The sequence below is a fragment of the Vanellus vanellus genome, assembly GCF_965231255.1.
Source record: "Vanellus vanellus genome assembly, contig: HAP1_SCAFFOLD_147, whole genome shotgun sequence".
NCBI lineage: Eukaryota > Metazoa > Chordata > Aves > Charadriiformes > Charadriidae > Vanellus > Vanellus vanellus.
In genome coordinates this window covers 59,573-77,532 of record NW_028126926.1, presented here as the reverse complement: position 1 = coordinate 77,532, position 17,960 = coordinate 59,573, and the positions used below count along the sequence as shown (strand labels likewise).

The 17,960-nt window shown below is 51.4% G+C and overlaps 1 protein-coding gene across 1 annotated transcript; it reads left to right on the top strand.

The window, feature by feature from the left end:
• Positions 1–5,075: 5,075 nt before the first annotated feature.
• On the top strand, positions 5,076–6,011 carry LOC309685617 (olfactory receptor 14A16-like; the record flags this gene model as incomplete). Its single annotated transcript, XM_082501355.1, has 1 exon — positions 5,076–6,011. The coding sequence occupies one exon, from the start codon at positions 5,076–5,078 to the stop codon at positions 6,009–6,011; it is 936 nt and encodes a 311-aa protein (XP_082357481.1).
• Positions 6,012–17,960: the final 11,949 nt, after the last annotated feature.

Here is a 17,960-nt window from a genome sequence, read left to right as displayed (position 1 = left end):
AATAGCCTCATGGTCACAGGCCCTGGTTCTCATGGGGGACCTCAGCCATTCTGGTATTTGCTGGAGAAACAACACAGCCAGTCACACACAGTCCCAGAGGTTTCTGCAGAGCATTGATGAGAACTTTTTGACACAGTTGGTGGGGAAACCAACGAGGAGAGGTGCGCTGCTGGACATATTACTGACAAATAAAGGAGGACTAGTTGGGGATGTGAAGGCTGGGGGTAGCCTTGGCTGCAGTGACCATGAGATGGTGGAGTTCCGAATCCTGTGTGGAAGAAGCAGGGCAAAAAGTAGAACTGGACTTAAGGAGAGCTGCCTTTGGACACTTCAAAGACATACTTGGAGGAATCCCATGGGATTTTCCCATAGAAAAGGTCCACTTCCTCCAAGCTCAAGATCAGTGCATTCCTAGGAATAAGCAATCGGGAAGAGGAGGCAGGAAATCTGCAAGGACCTTCTGGAAAAAACTCAGGTGCAAGAGGGAAGTTTACAGAAAGTGGAAAAAGGGACTGGCCACTTGGGAGGAGTATATAAAAATTGCGAGAGTATGTAGGGATGGAGCGAGGAAGGCTGAAGCCGGCCCTCAGCAATCCAAGGCCCTGGGGGAAGAGAAAAAGCCTGGAAAAGGGAAGATTTTCCCTTGGTCAAGGTGGATAGGGTTAGAGATCATTTAGGCAAACTTGACACCCACAAATCCATGGGCCCTGAAGGGACGCACCCGGGAATGTTGAGGGACCTGGCAGATATTATTGCAAAGGTGCTCTCCATCATCTTGGCTTTAAACTGGAAGAGGGCAAGTTCAGATTGAACATTAGGAAGAAGATTTTCACTTTAAGGGTGGTAAGGCACTTGAACACGTTGCCCAGAGAGGTTGTTGAGGCCCCATCCCTGGAGGTGTTGAAGGCTAGGCTGGACGTGGCCTTGGGCAACCTGTTCTAGTGAGAAATGTCCCTGCTATGGCAGGGGGGATGGAACTTGATAATCTTTAAGGTCCTTTCAAACCTAAACCATTCTATGATTCTATGATCTTTGAAAGGTCACAGGGGACAGGAGAAGTGCCTGAGGACTGGAGGAAAGCCAAAGTCACGCTAGTCTTCAAAAAGGGCAAGAAGGAGGACCCAGGAAACGGCAGGCTGGTCAGCGAGACCTGGAAAGGCTGGAGAGTTGGGTGGAGAGGAACATAATGAAATTCAACAAGGGCAAATGTAGAGTCCTGCACCCTGGGATGAAAAATGCCATGCACCGGTAAAGGTTGGGGGTTCACCTGCTGCAAAGCAGCTTTGCCAAGAGGGACCTGGGAGTCCTGGTGGACAATAAGTTGACCATAAGCCAGCCCTGTTGGCCAAGAAGGCCTATGGTCTCCTGGGGAGCATTATAAAAGAGCGTGGGCAGCAGGTGGAGGGAGGCCATCCTTCCCCTCTGCTCTGCCCTGGTGAAGCCACATCTGGAGTACTGTGTCCAGTTCAAGAAACACAGGGAACTACTGGAAAGAGTCCAGTAGAGGGCTACAAAGATGTTCAGGGTACTGGAGCACCTCTCTTATGAGAAACAGCTGAGAGAGCTGCGTCTGTTGAGCCTGGAGAAGAGAAGGCTGAGAGGGGATCTCCTCAATGCTTATCAATATCTAAAGGACGGGTGTCAAGAGGATGGGGCCAGACTCTTTTCTGTGCTGCCCAGTGACAGCACAAGGAGAAACGGGCACAAACTGGAACACAGGAAATTCCATCTGAACACAAGGAAAAATGTCTTTACTTTGAGGGCACCAAAGCACTGGAACAGGCTGTCCAGAGAGGCTGTGGAGTCTCCTTCCGTGGAGATATTCAAAAGCCGCCTGGCTTCATTGCTGTCCAACCTGCTGAAGATGACCCTACTTTGGCAGGTTGGTTGCACTAGACAATCTCCAAGGGTTCCTTCCAACAACTACCATTCTGTGATTCTGTGGTCCTGTGATTCTGTGATCTTCTATGTTTTCCGTTGGCCAACGGGATTCCCCACCAGTGCCCCCAGATGCTGCCCTGTCTCTCACAATTGCTCCATTAGAGCATGCAGTTCCCTGCACGTGTCCTGAACCACCTCTGGCACCTCAAATGTCACCCGGTGTTTGCATCGGAAAAGCTCCCTCCTGGCCTCTGTCTCCATTACTCACAGGGCAGCTCAGAGAAGGAGCTCACTCCGATTTAGGGCAGCTGAGCTGAGGCAAGAGGAATCCTCCCTCTGGTGGGTCTGTGGGGTGCACTGGAGAAGCTGAATGTCCCTCCGGCCTCAGAAACACTGCTGAGAGCTGAGATGCCTCATTGACTTGGCTCAATCCCTGCCCTGCACTGGTGGAAATGATCCCTGGCATGTCACTGCCTCCGTGCCCTGCCTGGCAATGGGGCAGGAATGGGGGTTTCCAGAGGGGAACATGGACACCTCCTGTAGGTCCGCACACCCTGGCAGACAATTCCACCTGCAGGAATCAGTCCATTCAGGGTCCAGAAAGAGACAGTCAGTGATGACTTCATTGTGCTTCAAACTCTGCTCCCCAGGAGAGGCCCCACTGCCTTGGAGGAGCTGTCAGCCCTGGAGGCGCAGGGACACCTCGAGGGGTTGGGGCAGTGCGGGGAGGAGGCAGAGAAAGGCCCAGTGGTCCCCTGCTGCTGAGCTGGGCCGGGCTGCTGGGATGGAGGGAGCTCCTGGCAAGCGGGCAGTGCTGCAGAGAGACAGCTCTGCCCAGGAGCAGCTCCTCTGCACAGCGCAGCAGGGCTGAGGGCACTGCCTGCAGGCAGCGAGGGCAGAGCAGGGAGGCAGAGAGAGGTTGAAGGCAGTCTGGAGAGGGAGGATGCTGAGGGCGAATGGGGGGAGAACTCTTCCTAAAGCAGAGCAGCTGCAGTAGCTGGAGAGATCTCCAAAAGCTGGCACCTCCCACAGCCCGTGGGATCTTTCAGAAGGACGCTCACACTTCTCTGCTGTGGAAGAAGAGGACATTCTCTAGATTGGGGCTTCCCTGCTTCACCATCAGAGGCACAGGGCATGACAACTGCCTTCTCCCAGGAATGGCCAAAGGGCTGTGAAGGTGGGTGTGCAGGCAGGGGTGGTCAGGGCTGTCCTTGCCAGCAGGGTCCCTGCAGCCCGGGGGCTGTGTGCCGGGCAGGGACTCTGCCATCTGCCTGGGTCAGCTCTCCGCCTGCCCAGAGAGCTCCCACGTAGCTTCTGTGGGGAGAAGCTGTGGGTGGAAGGAGTGACCCCTGGCTGGGCAATGTCCTTCACCTTGAAGAGGGCGCTGTGTGGGTCAGGGCTCTTTACACCTCCAGATGACCTCTGGTCATTCCTGGAGGGACTTTTCAAGATGGAGTTCCCTTAATATGAAGGTAAATTTCTTTTGCTGTTTCTTCTCTTGGTTGGCTGGGTGGGCAGTGGCACATGTCCAAGAGGACTTTCAAATGAAAGATCAAAGGAGGGATCCCTGTAGAGATAAGGAGCTTTCCGGAGTCCGTGTCTTCGGTTTCCAGCTCTGGGGGCTACAGACAGCACCAGCATCCCCTTTCCAGTCTCACCAGGGTCTGTGGGACCTGCCCTTTAGCCCCTGCACACACGCAGAGGCTGCAGGGCAGAGCTGGGCACACGGGGGCTGCCATGGGGTCTGCGAGCAATGGCAGGGAAGAGACGTGGGGGCAGGGAAAGAGCTGCTGGCAGGGAGAGCTCCAGGCAGTGGAGATGGGCAGGGAAGGAGGGAGCTGCTCCTGGAAGCCCTGCTGCAGGGGAGATAGGGGCACCTCCAGCCACCTCTGCAGTGCAGATGCCTTCCCTGAGTCACCCAGCACAGCCCTCAGCCCTCACGGCCATGGGCTCTGGGGTGGGAGTCAGCTCTGTGCCCGGCAGAGCAGCAGGAGAGGCGAGGGGCATCCCTCCTGCCACGTGCCCCATTGCTGCTGCCCAGCGGTGGGGCTGAGGGCACCTGCCCTGCATGATCAGTGTCTGGGTGGTGGTGTGCCCAGCAGGGTGAGGGTAATGCTGCCCTGAGTGCCCGGCTGCCTCTCCCCGTGACTCCCCCAGCCAGACCCTCATGGGATTTCTCCTGGTTTCTCCACGAGTCTCCTTTAAAGTTATCTTTTTATTGCTGTCAGCCTCCCTGGGATGGGAATTTCAGCTGCAGAGTCCCACACTGATCTTGTTCATCCACTCCTGCCGGTGTGTCCATGGGAACCAGTGTCAAAGTTTTCTTCTGACTTGTGGGGCTGTGGGCAATGCAAGTTGTGCGGGTGGGGAAGGAGTCCATTTTCTCTCACTGAGATCCCATAAATTGGGTATGTCCTTTGGGTGTCCATGGAAGCTGTGAGCTGCCCTCCAGGATGCCAACCTGTCCCATAGCACCTTTGTGTTATTGAAAAGCCCCACAGAGAAACACAGAGACTCTGTGACTGAGGAAATGCTGTTGGGTGGGTGAAATGAGTCATGTGTGTCCTTGGCTAGAGGCGGACTGCTGAGACCATGAGAAAGGGTGAGACATTTCATGGTCTGAGATGGATTCTTCTGCTCTCAGCACTGTCTGATTGCATAATAGAAGAGGGGAATCCCCCTCCATCTCATGACGGTGCAAGACGGAGGGACAAACCATCTCCCCTGACTCTGCTCTCTGCCCCAGGCAATCCTCATGTCTCACAGCACTCACTCTGTTCTCCTGGAGTGCAGCAGAAATGCTGAGGGTTTCTGACATCCCAGAACAATGCTCAGGGGAGGTGGGAGAGCTGTAAAATACCCAAAGCCTCTCCAACTGCCTTCTGCCATCCTGGTTCCTTAGCAGTGCATGTGCAGATGCTGACAAGCCCTTCTGCATTGTAGGTGTTTCCATCAGAACAGGCAGAACATCGGCACGGACCCCGGTCCTCACTCTTCCCAGGAACTCTTCCCTCCTCACAGCACAATCAGCAAGAGTAAACCAGAGCTCGAGTCAGGAAGCTGAGGAATGTCTCCTGGAAAAGGAAAAGGGCGTATTACAGGAGGGGCAAAGTCTATGGGAAATGGCTTTCATTTTCCTTAGGGAAATCTCTGGTAACAGACCTCTACCATGTTCCCCTGCCCAGAAGCAGCAAATGTCCAACAGCAGCTCCATCACACAGTTCCACCTCCTGGCATTCGCAGACACACGGGAGCTGCAGCTCTTGACCTTCGGGCTCTTCCTGGGCATCTACCTGGCTGCTTTCCTGGGAAACGGCCTCATCATCACCGCCATCGCCTGCGACCACTGCCTCCACACCCCCATGTACTTCTTCCTTCTCAACCTCTCTGTTCTGGACCTGGGTTGCATCTCCACCACTCTCCCCAAAGCCATGGCCAATTCCCTCTGGAACACCAGGGCCATCTCCTATGCAGGATGTGCTGCTCAAGTCTTTCTGTTTGGCTTCTTCATTTCAGCAGAATTTTCTCTTCTCACCGTCATGTCCTATGACCGCTATATTGCCATCTGCCAACCTCTGCACTACGGGACCCTCCTGGGCAGCAGAGCTTGTGTCCGCATGGCAGCAGCTGTCTGGGGCAGTGGGTTTCTCAATTCTCTCCTGCACACGGCCAATACATTTTCACTCCCCCTCTGCCAGGGCAATGCCGTGGACCAGTTCTTCTGTGAAATCCCCCACATCCTCAAGCTCTCCTGCTCACACTCCTACCTCAGGGAAGTTGGGCTAATTGTGGTTAGTGCCTGTTTAGCCTTTGGGTGTTTTGTTTTCATTGTGGTGTCCTATGTGCAGATCTTGAGGGCTGTGCTGAGGGTCCCCTCTGAGCAGGGACGGCACAAAGCCTTTTCCACGTGCCTCCCTCACCTGGCTGTGGTCTCCCTCTTTATCAGCACTGGCATGTTTGCCTACATGAAGCCCCCCTCCATCTCCTCCCCATCTCTGGACCTGGTGGTATCATTTCTGTACTCGGTGGTGCCTCCAGCAGTGAACCCCCTCATCTACAGCATGAGGAACCAGGAGCTCAAGGATGCCCTATTGAAACAAGCCCAATGGACGCTGTTTCACCGAAAATAACCTGCTACCCCTTCTCTGCACATTGCCCAGGGCTTATCTTAGATCATGAGCCTAATTTTTCTCTTGTCATAATCCTGCTGATTGATATTTTTCTGTGTTTATACTACTTGTTCTGAGGCTTGTTCCTACTGGGTCTGACCCTTGCACAACACTGTGTCAGGTGTGGCTTGACAGATAACAGCTCTTAAATGAAATGGGATGTCTCAGGTAGAAGAGCGAGAAAAGGGAAAAGCAGGGAAAAAAAAAAACATGGGCTGAGATAAATATTGTTTAATAGAACAGTAACAGAAAATAAAAGCAGTAGCAGTAACAATAATAATAATAGTAATAATAATAATAATAATAATAATAATAATAATAATAATAATAATAATAATAATAAAGTATATCTAGAATAAAGTGATGCCAAACAAATTGCTGTCACCACACAATGATTATTTGCCCCGCCTGTCTGGAGAAGTAATCACCAATCCCTGCTCCCAAGCTGACTCACATTTACTTACTGAGCATGACATCTATGGGATGGAACATTCCTTTGGCCAGCTTGTCTTATCTGTGCCCCCCCACATTCTACGGGACGTTGAAAAAGTCCGTGACTTAATATAAGCATCACTCAGCAACAGCTAAAACAATATGAGTTAACAATGTTATTCTCATAGTCAATCCAAAACACAGCAGCTACCAGGAAGAATATTAACTCTATCCCAGGCAAAACCAGGACAGCGTCCGCCCCTTATTCTATACCATCTACCTCATGCCCAAGTCTTACACTTTTCCATAAATCACCACCATTTTCCTGTCTTTCATATATGTATATATGCACACAGATATCATTCCCTTAGTCCATGGCCCATCCCACTGAAATGTCCCTTGAGTTCATTTAGTCCATGACTTTGGGCTCCATCTGTTGTAACTGTCTTTCCTGGCAGGAGACGTGGTGTGTGGTGTTGAATTGTTGCGTGCTGCATCTGGAGCTCGCAGCTGGTGTAGCCGGCAGGGCCCATGCCCATCATCTGTGGGTTGAAGATGTCGATCTCAAGACAATTCTCGGGTGCCAGTTGCTGCAGCCACTTCTGGTTCCATCACTTCTGCACTTTGCTCAGTTTCATCAAAGTTCATTCTTCATTAATTTAGGTCACTCTCACTGTAATGCCATAGATAGAGCATATAGCAACTGTAGTAGTGATGACATATAGTGGTAATTTAACAATAAATATCATATAATTTGATTCATTGGCTGTTCTCACCAAAATCAAATCCCCTTGAGGAACACATCGGTCATCCCCATCCTCCCGCATCACCCACCAAGTGCACCCAGGGCCTTAAACAAAAGAAATCCCACAGATAGGATTGCCTTTGCCTGTGTCAGGAATAACCCAGACTTTCTTCCCGAACATATTCTTCATGTGCCCTATGGGGACTTTATCTCCTTCCACAGTATGGAAAAGTTCTCACTGGGCAGGGACAGCTCGATATTAGATCCTCTAATGTTACCTTACCAGGTGGCCTTTGTTAAATGGGCATCCCAGCGTTTGAAGGTCCCACCCCCATGGCTCTCAGTGTAGTTTATAGCAGTCCGTTGGATCGTTTGATTTTCCCGGAGGCTGGTGTGTGGTAGGGGATGTGATACACCCGCCCAATGCCATGCTCTTTGGCCCAGGTTTCTATGAGGCTGTTTCGGAAATGAGTCCCACTGTCTGACTCAATTCTCTCTGGGGTGCCATGTTGCCATCAGACTTGCTTTTCAAGGCCCAGAACAGTATTCTGGGTGGTGGCATGGGGCACGGGATATATTTCCAGCTATCCTGTGGTTGCTTGTGAGGACGTGGCACTTGCCTTGGCGGGTTTGAGGGAGTGTGATAGAACCAATCTGCCAGGCCTCCCCATATTGATATTTCAGCCATCATCCCCAATACCAAAGAGGCTTTCACTGCTTGGCTTGCCTAATTACAGTACATGTTTCACATTCGTGGATAACCTGTGCAATAGTGTCAGTTCCATGGTCATCCCCACCCCTGGATCACGAGTCGATTTCTACATCACATCTCGTCCTTCATGGCCTTAGGCATCATGGGCCCACCGAGGTATGAATAATTCACCCTTCTGTTGCCAGCCAAGGTCGACCTGAGCCACTTCAATCTTAGCAGCCTGATCCTCCTGCTGATTGTTTTGACGTTGCTCAGTGGCCTGACCCTTGGGTACATGGCAATCTACGTGATGTACTTTCACCACCAGATTCTCTATCTGGGCAGCAACGTCTTGCCACAGTTCAGCAGCCCAGATGGGTCTACCTCTGCACTGCCAGTTGCTCTGCTCCCACTGCTGTAACCACCCCCACAGACCATTTGCCACCACCCATGAATCAGTATAGAGGTAAAGCACCGGCCATTTTCCTCATTCGGCAATGTCCAAAGCCAGCTGGATGGCTGTCACCTCTGCAAACTGGCTCGATTCACCTTGTCCTTCAGTGGCTTCTGCAACTCCTCATGCAGGATTCCACACACGAGGAAACTTCCCAGCCTGGCACAGCCCTCTGACTGTTACCCACTGCTGCTCTGCCATGGGGGTGGTAATGAAATGGCAACACACCGCCCAAAGGTGATTAAAAGAAGATCCAGTCAATACTGGCAGGGTATCAGGGCATCCACTTTGTACCTTAGGTGGACCGGTCTGTACTGGAAGGGGATTAGGAGATCCTGTTTCTATTGGGACGTGGCACAGGCTTTACTCGGAGGGGCCCAAGTGACCCAGTTTGTACTTTGATATTTTTAGAACAATGCACAGAATCCTGACTGTATCTGTTAGTCATCTTGAACAATACAAATAGACTCACCATTTTGCATCACTTTTATTTTCAGTCCATTCAGTACATTTCAGAAAATGCTGTCCCTCTATTGAATAGTTTTGCTGCAAATACTATGGGTAGATATAAATTCCTAAGGACAAGAGTATGTTTTCTGATTTTCTTCTAATTAAGCGTAAATTATCTTCGTGAACTTCATATTCTTTCTCAAAATCTATATTTTGTGCTTAGTAGTAGTTCTCCTGTGGGAGCTGTTACAAAGGCACTTGAGCAGCAGTCGGTGCTTACATTTGGGGAGCTTTGTATCCTGGCCAAATAATACTAAAAAGTTGCAGGGGAATCATGAGGCTATTTTGCTCAGAGCAGCCACCAACAGGGTTTTGGTACAGTGTCTGGCGGACTCTGAGCTGTGGTGAAGGCTGAGGGCAGCTGTGGAATGTGGACCTGGGAGGACCAGGACCCCAGTGGCTGCGAGGGGGCTCACAGCTGGTCCAGTGTCACCCCTGCGCCTGTGATTTCACTTTGGGGCACATTCCAGAGCCACCAGACAGGCAGGGGTTGGGAGACGGTGTTGGAGGGAGGGCACGACAAAGCGCTGTGGCACCTCCGGGAGAAGCACCATCCACTGCTGCAGGCTGTGACATGGGCGATAGCTTGGCTCCCAGCGACACTCATCCTCACCCAGGGAGAGGAAGATGAGTGCTGTGCTTTGCACCGCCTTCAGTGAGCTTTGCCTGGAGGAGAAACTCTGCGATGTGGTTATCAGCGTGGGTGACATTGAGTTCAGTGGTCACAAGAACATCCTCTGTAGCTGCAGTTAATACTTCAGGTCAGTGCTTGGAACAAGAGGGGATGGGGACACACAGCATTTCCCAGGCTGTGTCACGCTGCCTTAGTGTCCCTCCAGTGCTTCCCTCAGCCCCAAAACTCTCCTCCAGCACATCCCCATAGTCCTGGTGCCTCCATGGACACCGGAATTCATCCCCAACCCAAGATCTCACAGCAGCACTGGAAGCAGTGCCTGACGAACCCCCCAATGTGGTGCAGGGCTGGAGTGTGGCCAGCCGGGCTTGTCTGCCGTGGGGCGGGAGGTGTTCCTTCCCCACACACTGCCATTCTCTGGTGGTCTTGTTGAAGCAAGGAGGGCACTGGCCCTGTGGCTCTCTGTGCACAGCCGGAGGCGGTGACTCCTTGTTAAAACAACCGGCTCATAACACATGAATTAATAAATTAATAAACCCCACAGCCTCCCAGTGTAGCTACTGTGTGTGCCGAAATTGGTGCCCAGAAAGGAGGCACAGGGGATAACCGAGTCCGGGTTTAATGCAGCAAAGATGATTTTTCCCCCAGCACTGCTTTGCTTTTTTCAGGGCTTTGTTTTCCACCCGCTGGAGCAATGGTGGGAAGGTCGTCTGTAAAATCCCCGGCACTTCACCTGAAATGATGTGGCTCATTATCGAGTACGCCTACACCGGCACAGTACCGGTCACGGCCAACAACGTTGAACTTTTGCTGATAGCGGCCGACCAGTTCAACGTCATGGGCATCGTCAGACTGTGCTGCGAGTTCTTAAAGTCCCAGCTGTGCTTGGAGAACTGCGTCGGCATCTGGAGATTCACCGAGTATTACTACTGCCCTGACCTGCGGGAAGCAGCCCACGCGTTCATCCCCCTTCACTTGGAAAGGGTGACCAGGGTATTGAGAGTTTCTGGAGCTCTCTGTCAACGAGCTCCAGTGCGTCCTGCAGAAGGAGGAGCTCCGTGGGAAAGAAGGGGCCGTGTTCAAGGCCATTCTGCAATGGATGGCTCACGACCCGCAGAACAGGAGGCAGCAGGTTGCAGTCTTGCTGGGCAAGGAAGAGTGGAAGGGGGGACACAGGGGATGTATAAAAAAAAAAAAAGAAAGTCTAGGGTATTCTGAGTTTAGAAAAAAATAAACTCAACATTGTTGACAGTTAAGACTTTGCTTGAAACTGTTGAAATCCTACCTAAGCAAGAGTATGAATGTCGCAAGGTCGGGCATTGGAATAGACTGCCCAGGGAGGTGGTTGAGTCACCATCCCTGGGTGTGTTTAAGAGATGTTTAGATGTGGTGTTGGGGGATATGGTGTAGGGGAGAACTTTGTAGAGTAGGGTAGATAGTTGGACTCGATGATCCCAAGGGTCTCTTCCAACCTAGACAATTCTATGATTCTATGATTCTATGAATTTGTAGTTCATATTCATTGTACAAACACATGACTCACCCAAATCCCATTGCTTGTTAGCACGTGCATGGTTTCCGAAGGCACACACACTGACACTGACTGTATGGAAATGATCAGGTATCTATTTTCTATGAGTGCCCAGGCCACAGTTGTGTGAGGCATTGCACAAACATCCAAAATCAATGCACCGCTGCAGCAAAGGCCAAGAGGTTCCTGGGCTGTGATAGGAAAAGTGTTGTCTTCAGCTGGAGGGATGTGATCCTTCTCTTCTCCTCAGCACTGGTGAGGCCACATCTGCAGTGCTGTGTCCAGTGCTCGGCTCCCCAGTGCAAGGAAGCTCTTGACCTCCTAAAGGACTTCCAGCAAAGTGCCCCAAAGCTGATTTAAGGGGTTGCAGCATCGTTCCTAGGAATGAAGGCTGAGAAATCAGCAGTGTTCCCAGAAACGTCTGCAAGCTTCAGCATATCAACCAGCAGAGCTAGACCTCGTCATTCAAGGCAGGATTCCATGCGCTAGGGCTGTGTCAGCAGCAGCTGTGGTGATTGAGAGAGCAAGAAATGGTCTCCTGGGGCACATCCTCATGCTAACGGTTCATTCCTGACTCCTTCGTCCTCCTCCGCAGAGTTCAAGCAGCAACTGTGTGTGTGCTGCGGTTGGGAAGTGCATTGGTTCATGGCAATAAACAGAGGTGGTCATTGGCCTCTTTGGCTGAACTCTCCGTCCGAGCCCCAAGGTGCTCTCAGAGTCCCCAAGATGTCCCCTGCCGTGGCTGGCCCTGCAGCGTGGGCAGTCGGGTGCCCCAGGGCAAAGCCCGCTGCATCTGCCCCGGCTGGCTGCGGAGAGGAAGGGACAGCGGGGGTGACAGTCCGGGGTGTGACAGCCCAGGGGGTGACAGGAGGGTCAGCAGGCGGTGAGAGGCATGGGGGGTGGCAGGATGGGCACAGGGCTGTGGGGAGGGCCAGCACTGGCCCACGGGCTGCCGGGAGGTGACTCCGGGTGATGAAGGCCCCAGGGGGGACAGGAGGGACCCCAGAGACTTGAGGGGACAGGAGACCCATCAGGGACAGGTCACAGGACAGCAGGGACAGCAGCGGCCTGGGGTGGCGACAGGCCTTTTGTCACAATGAGCGTGAGGTGTGGGGGGGCGGGGGCGGCGTGCCGTGTCCCCGTGGCCATAGTGACCGGTCAGGCCTGGCAGCGCTGCGTGCCAGAGAGGGAGCAGAGGCCACGCTGGGCTCAGCCAGGTAAAACGATGAGGAAATGTGGGAGGATATCTTATAAGAACAAACTTGCCAGATGTCTTTGAAAGCTGCTGGAGAGCGCTGAAAGGGACAGAAACAGAACGGAAGGGCAATTTGAGGAAAAAGTGGTTTGGGCGACTTAATGTTGTCTTCAACTTGTTTTACTCCACTGCACTGGAGAACTGGTTTTGTGGCAGTTGCAGAAACTGCTCACCAGCAACATTTTGGATCAAGAGTGTATCTGTGAGGTATAATCTACGCAGGCCCTTGAAAGCCATCTTGCACAGGAGTTTTCTCCCTATCTAAATGACAATTTGGAATCTCTTTTTAACGTGACTTCTTTTCTACACCAAAGAAATTGTCATTCAGGTGCTACTGAGCACCATTTCATCATTCATTTCTAACTGTATTTTTTTCCCTGGTACTACGAGTTAACCATATCAGGGCAGTACTGAAGTTTTACGGTAGAACATTTATGGTGAATATATGTAAGCACTGTTCTTAGAGAAGTCTTAAATTCTCTTAAATCTAGTCAAAGATGCCTGATTCTCAGAGATCATAACGGTTTTGTATTACCCAGTATGATATTTCAGTTTGGTAATCTGCCGTCTTGATAAATTTGAATGTGATTAAAGACTTGGGGATGGGACTTCTCAGAAACAGAAAGACCTGTAACGTGTTTTCATTCCTTAAACATTAAATTCCCCCCAACCCCGCCCCTCCCGCCGGTCGTTCTGTGACACTCTTACAACAATCTTTTCTTTAAAATGGGTACTCGTGGGTGTTTTCCTCTTCCTTTTTCATGTATTAAAAGTTAAAGAGAATAATATGTACGCTGCAGTAACTGTAACTTTGGGCTCTGCTGGGTGGAAGAGGAGACCAGGGCGTTCCTTCAGAGTGGGTGTCTGCACTGCAGGGGATGGCAGGGAGGGTGCCCAAGTCCCCTCTCCCAAGGTGTTTGTGGGAGCAGGTCCCTCCGACTCCCTGCCCACGTCTCTGCTGCCTGGAGCTGTCCCTGCCGGGAGCTGTTTCTCTGTCCCAACATCTCCTCCCTGACAGTGCTCACTGACCCCATCCCTCCCGCTGTGTGCTCAGCTCTGCCCTGCAGATCCCTCCTGGCAGCAGGGCACTGCCCAGGGACATCTCTGCGTGCCAAGAGGATAAGAAGAGGCTCAGACAAACGCTAACGAGAACTGAGGTCTCCGTGCCTGCTCCAGAGTGGAGAAAAAAAAATTCCTATCTCCCAATGTCAGGGATGTCACAGTCAGGGGTGAGAAGGTAGAGTTGAGGCTCCTGAAAGAAGGGAACAAGGCCAAGAGCAGAAGTTCAGGAGAGCAGGCTTTGGCCTTCTGAGGGACCTGATCAGAAGAATCCCATGGGATATGGCCCTGCGGAGAAGAGGGGGGCAGAGAGCTCTTTGATAGTCAAGAATCAACTCTTGCAGCTCCAGAACAGTCCACCCCATCATACAGGAATTCTGTCAAAGCTGGCAGGAGCCTGGCATGGGTGAGAAAGGAGGTCCTGACTAAAATGAAGCATGAAGGGGCAGCCCAGAGAAGGTGGACGCTGACTGGCTTCTGGCCTCAATGATTCTTTGACTCTGTGCTGGAGAGAGCTATTGTGTGAGCGTGTGCTTGTCTGTGGCGGGGGGGGATCAGGGGGACGAGGGGATCCCAGGGCCAGGTTCTGGATAGATGGAAGGTGTCAGACCAGCTCTTGGAAGGATCCATTTTTGCTGTGTGTCTATATGGGTAGATATCTTACACTAACATAATACAGCACACAAAGAGCCCACCCTTGTTTCCCTCTCTCCACTGACTGTGGTTTTGATTGCCCTAGAAACCTCTTCATGCATCCGTGATGAGGATGCATTTGGGGGGGGGGGAGGGGCAGGGAGGCTGGGTGAGTAGAGGGATGAGGCTGACTCTGACAGGGGCCATGAAGCAGCTGCCCGGAGGTGACAGCAAGGACTTTACAAGGAAGAAACTTATCTCTGTTGACGTCATTGTTTTTAGGAAGGCAAAGCTCGCCTTGAGCCAATGGTTGCAAGGAAGGTCAAGAGCAGAAAGAAGGCTTAGGGGGACGTCCTTGCAGCCTGTCAGAACCTAGGAGGAGGTCATAAAATATGGAGATAGGCTCTCCACCTCTGGTGCATATTAGGAGGATGAAAGACAAGTGTTGGGTGAAAGAGGGGATGTTCAACCTGGAGATAAGGAGAAGGTTTTCCGCCAGTGTCAGGGCTCGCCCTGAGCCAGGTGGCCATGAGCCCTGCCTGCCCTTCTGTCTGCCATGGTTGGTCAGGTTGCTGTAACAGAGGTGCCCCCAGGATCAGAACCCAGGTGGGCCTCTTCCACCTGCCTCACCCCCTCCCCTCCCCAAGGACGGAATTCCTCTTGGGTGAGGTCTCTGATGCGCTGGATGACCTCAGCCTGCCAACCAGCCTCCTGAGGGCCAACCAGGCTGCTGCTGTGGAAGTGCCCTCAGAATCATCACCATGCCAGCCATCTCCCCTTGGCCTGCCACTCCCCTTTCCCTCTGACCCTATCTTGGCTCTGCTGGGAAGAGCGGTTTTGTGGTAAACCTCTTGTCCCCAAATTGCTGGGGCCAGCTGCTGGCCAGTCATGCTACTACAACAGTAGTGGCCTCACAATCAAATCAGAACTTGTCTCACCTTTGCCTATCTCTCCCCATCCACTCCCTTGACTCCTCATCTCTGCTGGACCCCACCTTCAACATCCAAACCCCGTTACTGGCTTTTCCCTCTCCTCTGCCCCACGGGTTGCCAGAGACAGGGTGGCACATCTTATGTTTAAGCTTTGCAGTGCTCATGCATAGTTATTGTGATAAAGTCAGTGCTGAGATCAGACTCTACGGTGTGGAGCAGTTTTAACTGCAGAATGGCAGTGGTGGCAACTATGTTGGTTTCGAAAGGGGGAGGGGCTTCTGTCCGTTTTAGAAAAGGGAAATTTGCTTTCCCTTACGTTGCAGGTTGACCTGATGGGTCTTTTCACATTAATCCCTTTCATTGCCCTGCTTGGAAGATGACATTTTCCCACCTTGGGTCAAGACGATGGGCTCTCTCACAGCCACTCCAAGTGTCTTACTCTGGAGTTATTCAGCCTGAGTTTGCCATACATGAAGAGTGTTTGTGCATGCTCATGTGTCCGCTAATAAGAGGGCCAAGTTTCTCCTATTCCCAATGGCCACTTCCGATGTGTGAGAATCTGCTGGCAAGCGTTCCAGGATCCCTGGTGCCAGCCCACAAGAACCTGGGCCTTCCCAGTAGACCCTATGGATCTTGTCCAAGACATACTCTTGAATTCCCAGACTGATGGGAGTACGCTGCATTGGTTGTGACTTCTGTTCATGACTATATGTTACTCTGCTGGAAGCTGAGCTGCTGTTCCAGCTTACTGTAGCTCATTTTCTAAAACCTTTAGTTCTGTTTCTAAATCTTGTGCTTGTCCAACTTCTAAGTCCAGCTGTTTAATTTGTAACCAGGGTCTATGCCTGTTTACCCTGAGATCTTCCTCTCAAACTTTGATTAAGATGATTGTCTTTATTTTGGGAAATTCCTCCTCCTTCAATTTATGGGTGTCTTTTTTTCACATTCTTTACCTCGTCATCCATTTCTCTCAGGAGATCCTGTGAATCATACATGGCACACCACAGGGTTCCAATGGCACCGGCTTCCTTTTTCACTTTGCAATGACTAAAGTAAACTTGACAGGTTGGAGAAGTGGGATCTGCTACTTTAAGACAGTGGGATCTCCTAGGGCATTGCCCTGGTTCAATCACCTGCTTATTGAGTTTGTAACATCCTTTTCCTCCTTAACATATATTTTAGCTCAAGCTGCCTGGTCTGTTTTATGCTGTGCACTTCCCATACAGCCTTTACACAGGCAAACACTAACAGGAATTTTGCTGCTCCAAGCGACTCAGTAGAAAAGAGTTTTAAATGTGTTTTCCGTAAGCTCCAATTCCAGATTGACTTTCCTTCAGAGGTCCATTGGTTCTGAGCATCCAGAAAGCCACACCAAAGATGCAGTGTGGGTCATTTCAGTCACCACCATCACCCACAAACCTTCCACTTTGACTGCAGGGCTTGCCTCTCCGTTTACAGACCACGCAATGAAGTTGGGATGAGGCTGTTCATTAGGAGAGCTTCCCAGACAAAATGCTGTTTGAGCCCAGCCAAGGATGTGTTGGGGACAATTCCTCGAGGCAGCCAACCAAATATTAAATGAGCACAGAGCTATTTGTGGCTGGAATTCTGTGTGCAGGAGCAAGGACTGCCTTTAGTCCAACAGTGCAGTTCCTTCACTCTTGTCGTGGTTTGGGCCAGCCTGGCCACTGCGACAAACGACAGATGCTCTCCCTCACCTCTCTTTCCAAGGAGAGGAGGGAGAGAGAGAAAGGACTTGTCAGTTTAGATAAGTTAGTCAGTTTGGGGTCACTTCTCATCGCCGCTCCTATCCAAAGGTGTGACCCCTCTACAATTTACTGCTTCCGACCCTCCAACAGGGCATATAACAAAGTGAGCTGCCCTTGGTTGTTATAGCAAAAAGTTTAAGCAAGAGCCTCTCTGCATACCATGCCTTGGCATCAATTATAGATAATCAGGTTTTGTCACTCTGAGAGCCAACAACTTACGCACAATATGCATTACATTTCAGAGAAGTCAGTTAGTTCGAGGAGGCTTGGCTGCAAAGTCAAATTACTGAACAGAAAAAGGGTTCTGTTTCACCTCAAACCAGCACAGGTGGGCTGTTCTTTTGGGAGGGTATTAGGAGAATAAAAGAGAAGCACTCGAGATTTCAGGGAATGGAATGAGAAGCAAAGGATGCTGTTGGCCTTCTTTGCCCCTGGCTCCTGTTTTGCCTAATGAAACTGAAGGACCAGCAGAGCCTTTCCCGCAAAGCTGCCACCCAGCCACACCGCCCCGGCCCTCTGTCATTGCTCGGGGTTAGTGCACCTCAAGGGCAGGACTTCAGAGTTCTCTTTATCGGACATCATGATATTACTTTTGGCCCATCCCTCTGGCCTGTCTATGTCCCTCTATGTTCCCTCCCTCAACCTCCATGGCCTTTCAATGATTACGGAGTGTCATTGAAAACTCTGGGACATTGGCTTACCCTGTCATCTCCCTCAGCTGTCACCCCTCCTGTCCCATAGACTGGTAAGGATTGTCTTAGTTAAGGTGACTTGGGAACAATCCACTGCTGGTGGCGTTCCTCCAGATTCCTGCCCCGAGTCTCAGAGCCCTGGGTAACCTTGCTGGGGCAGACTGAGGCAAAGAGGATGTAGAGAATCTCCGATATAGCTCCACCTGCTCTATGAAACTCAGCAGTGGCCACACAGTGGCTTTGTTTCTCCTCAAACTGTTCCTGAAGGAGTAAACACTCATTCTAGTGCCCTTGAATTGCCTTTCAGGGTTAGATTGAATTGCGAACTGGACTATAGCAGAGCTTGGAGGAGGCTGTCCTTGAAGACCAGCTGGACTGAGCTCTGCCACCATGTGACAGCTCTGTCTGCCACAGGAACGGCTCCAGCTCCTCCTGTCTGTGCCCCTGGCTGAGATCACTGCTGCTCGTTTGGGCTAAAGCCCCCCAGCTGTGGCACAAGGCAGCTGTGGACTTGCCATAAGGATTCCTGGTACTATAAGTACAAGACCCCGTGTGTGCTACTGATGGGACAAG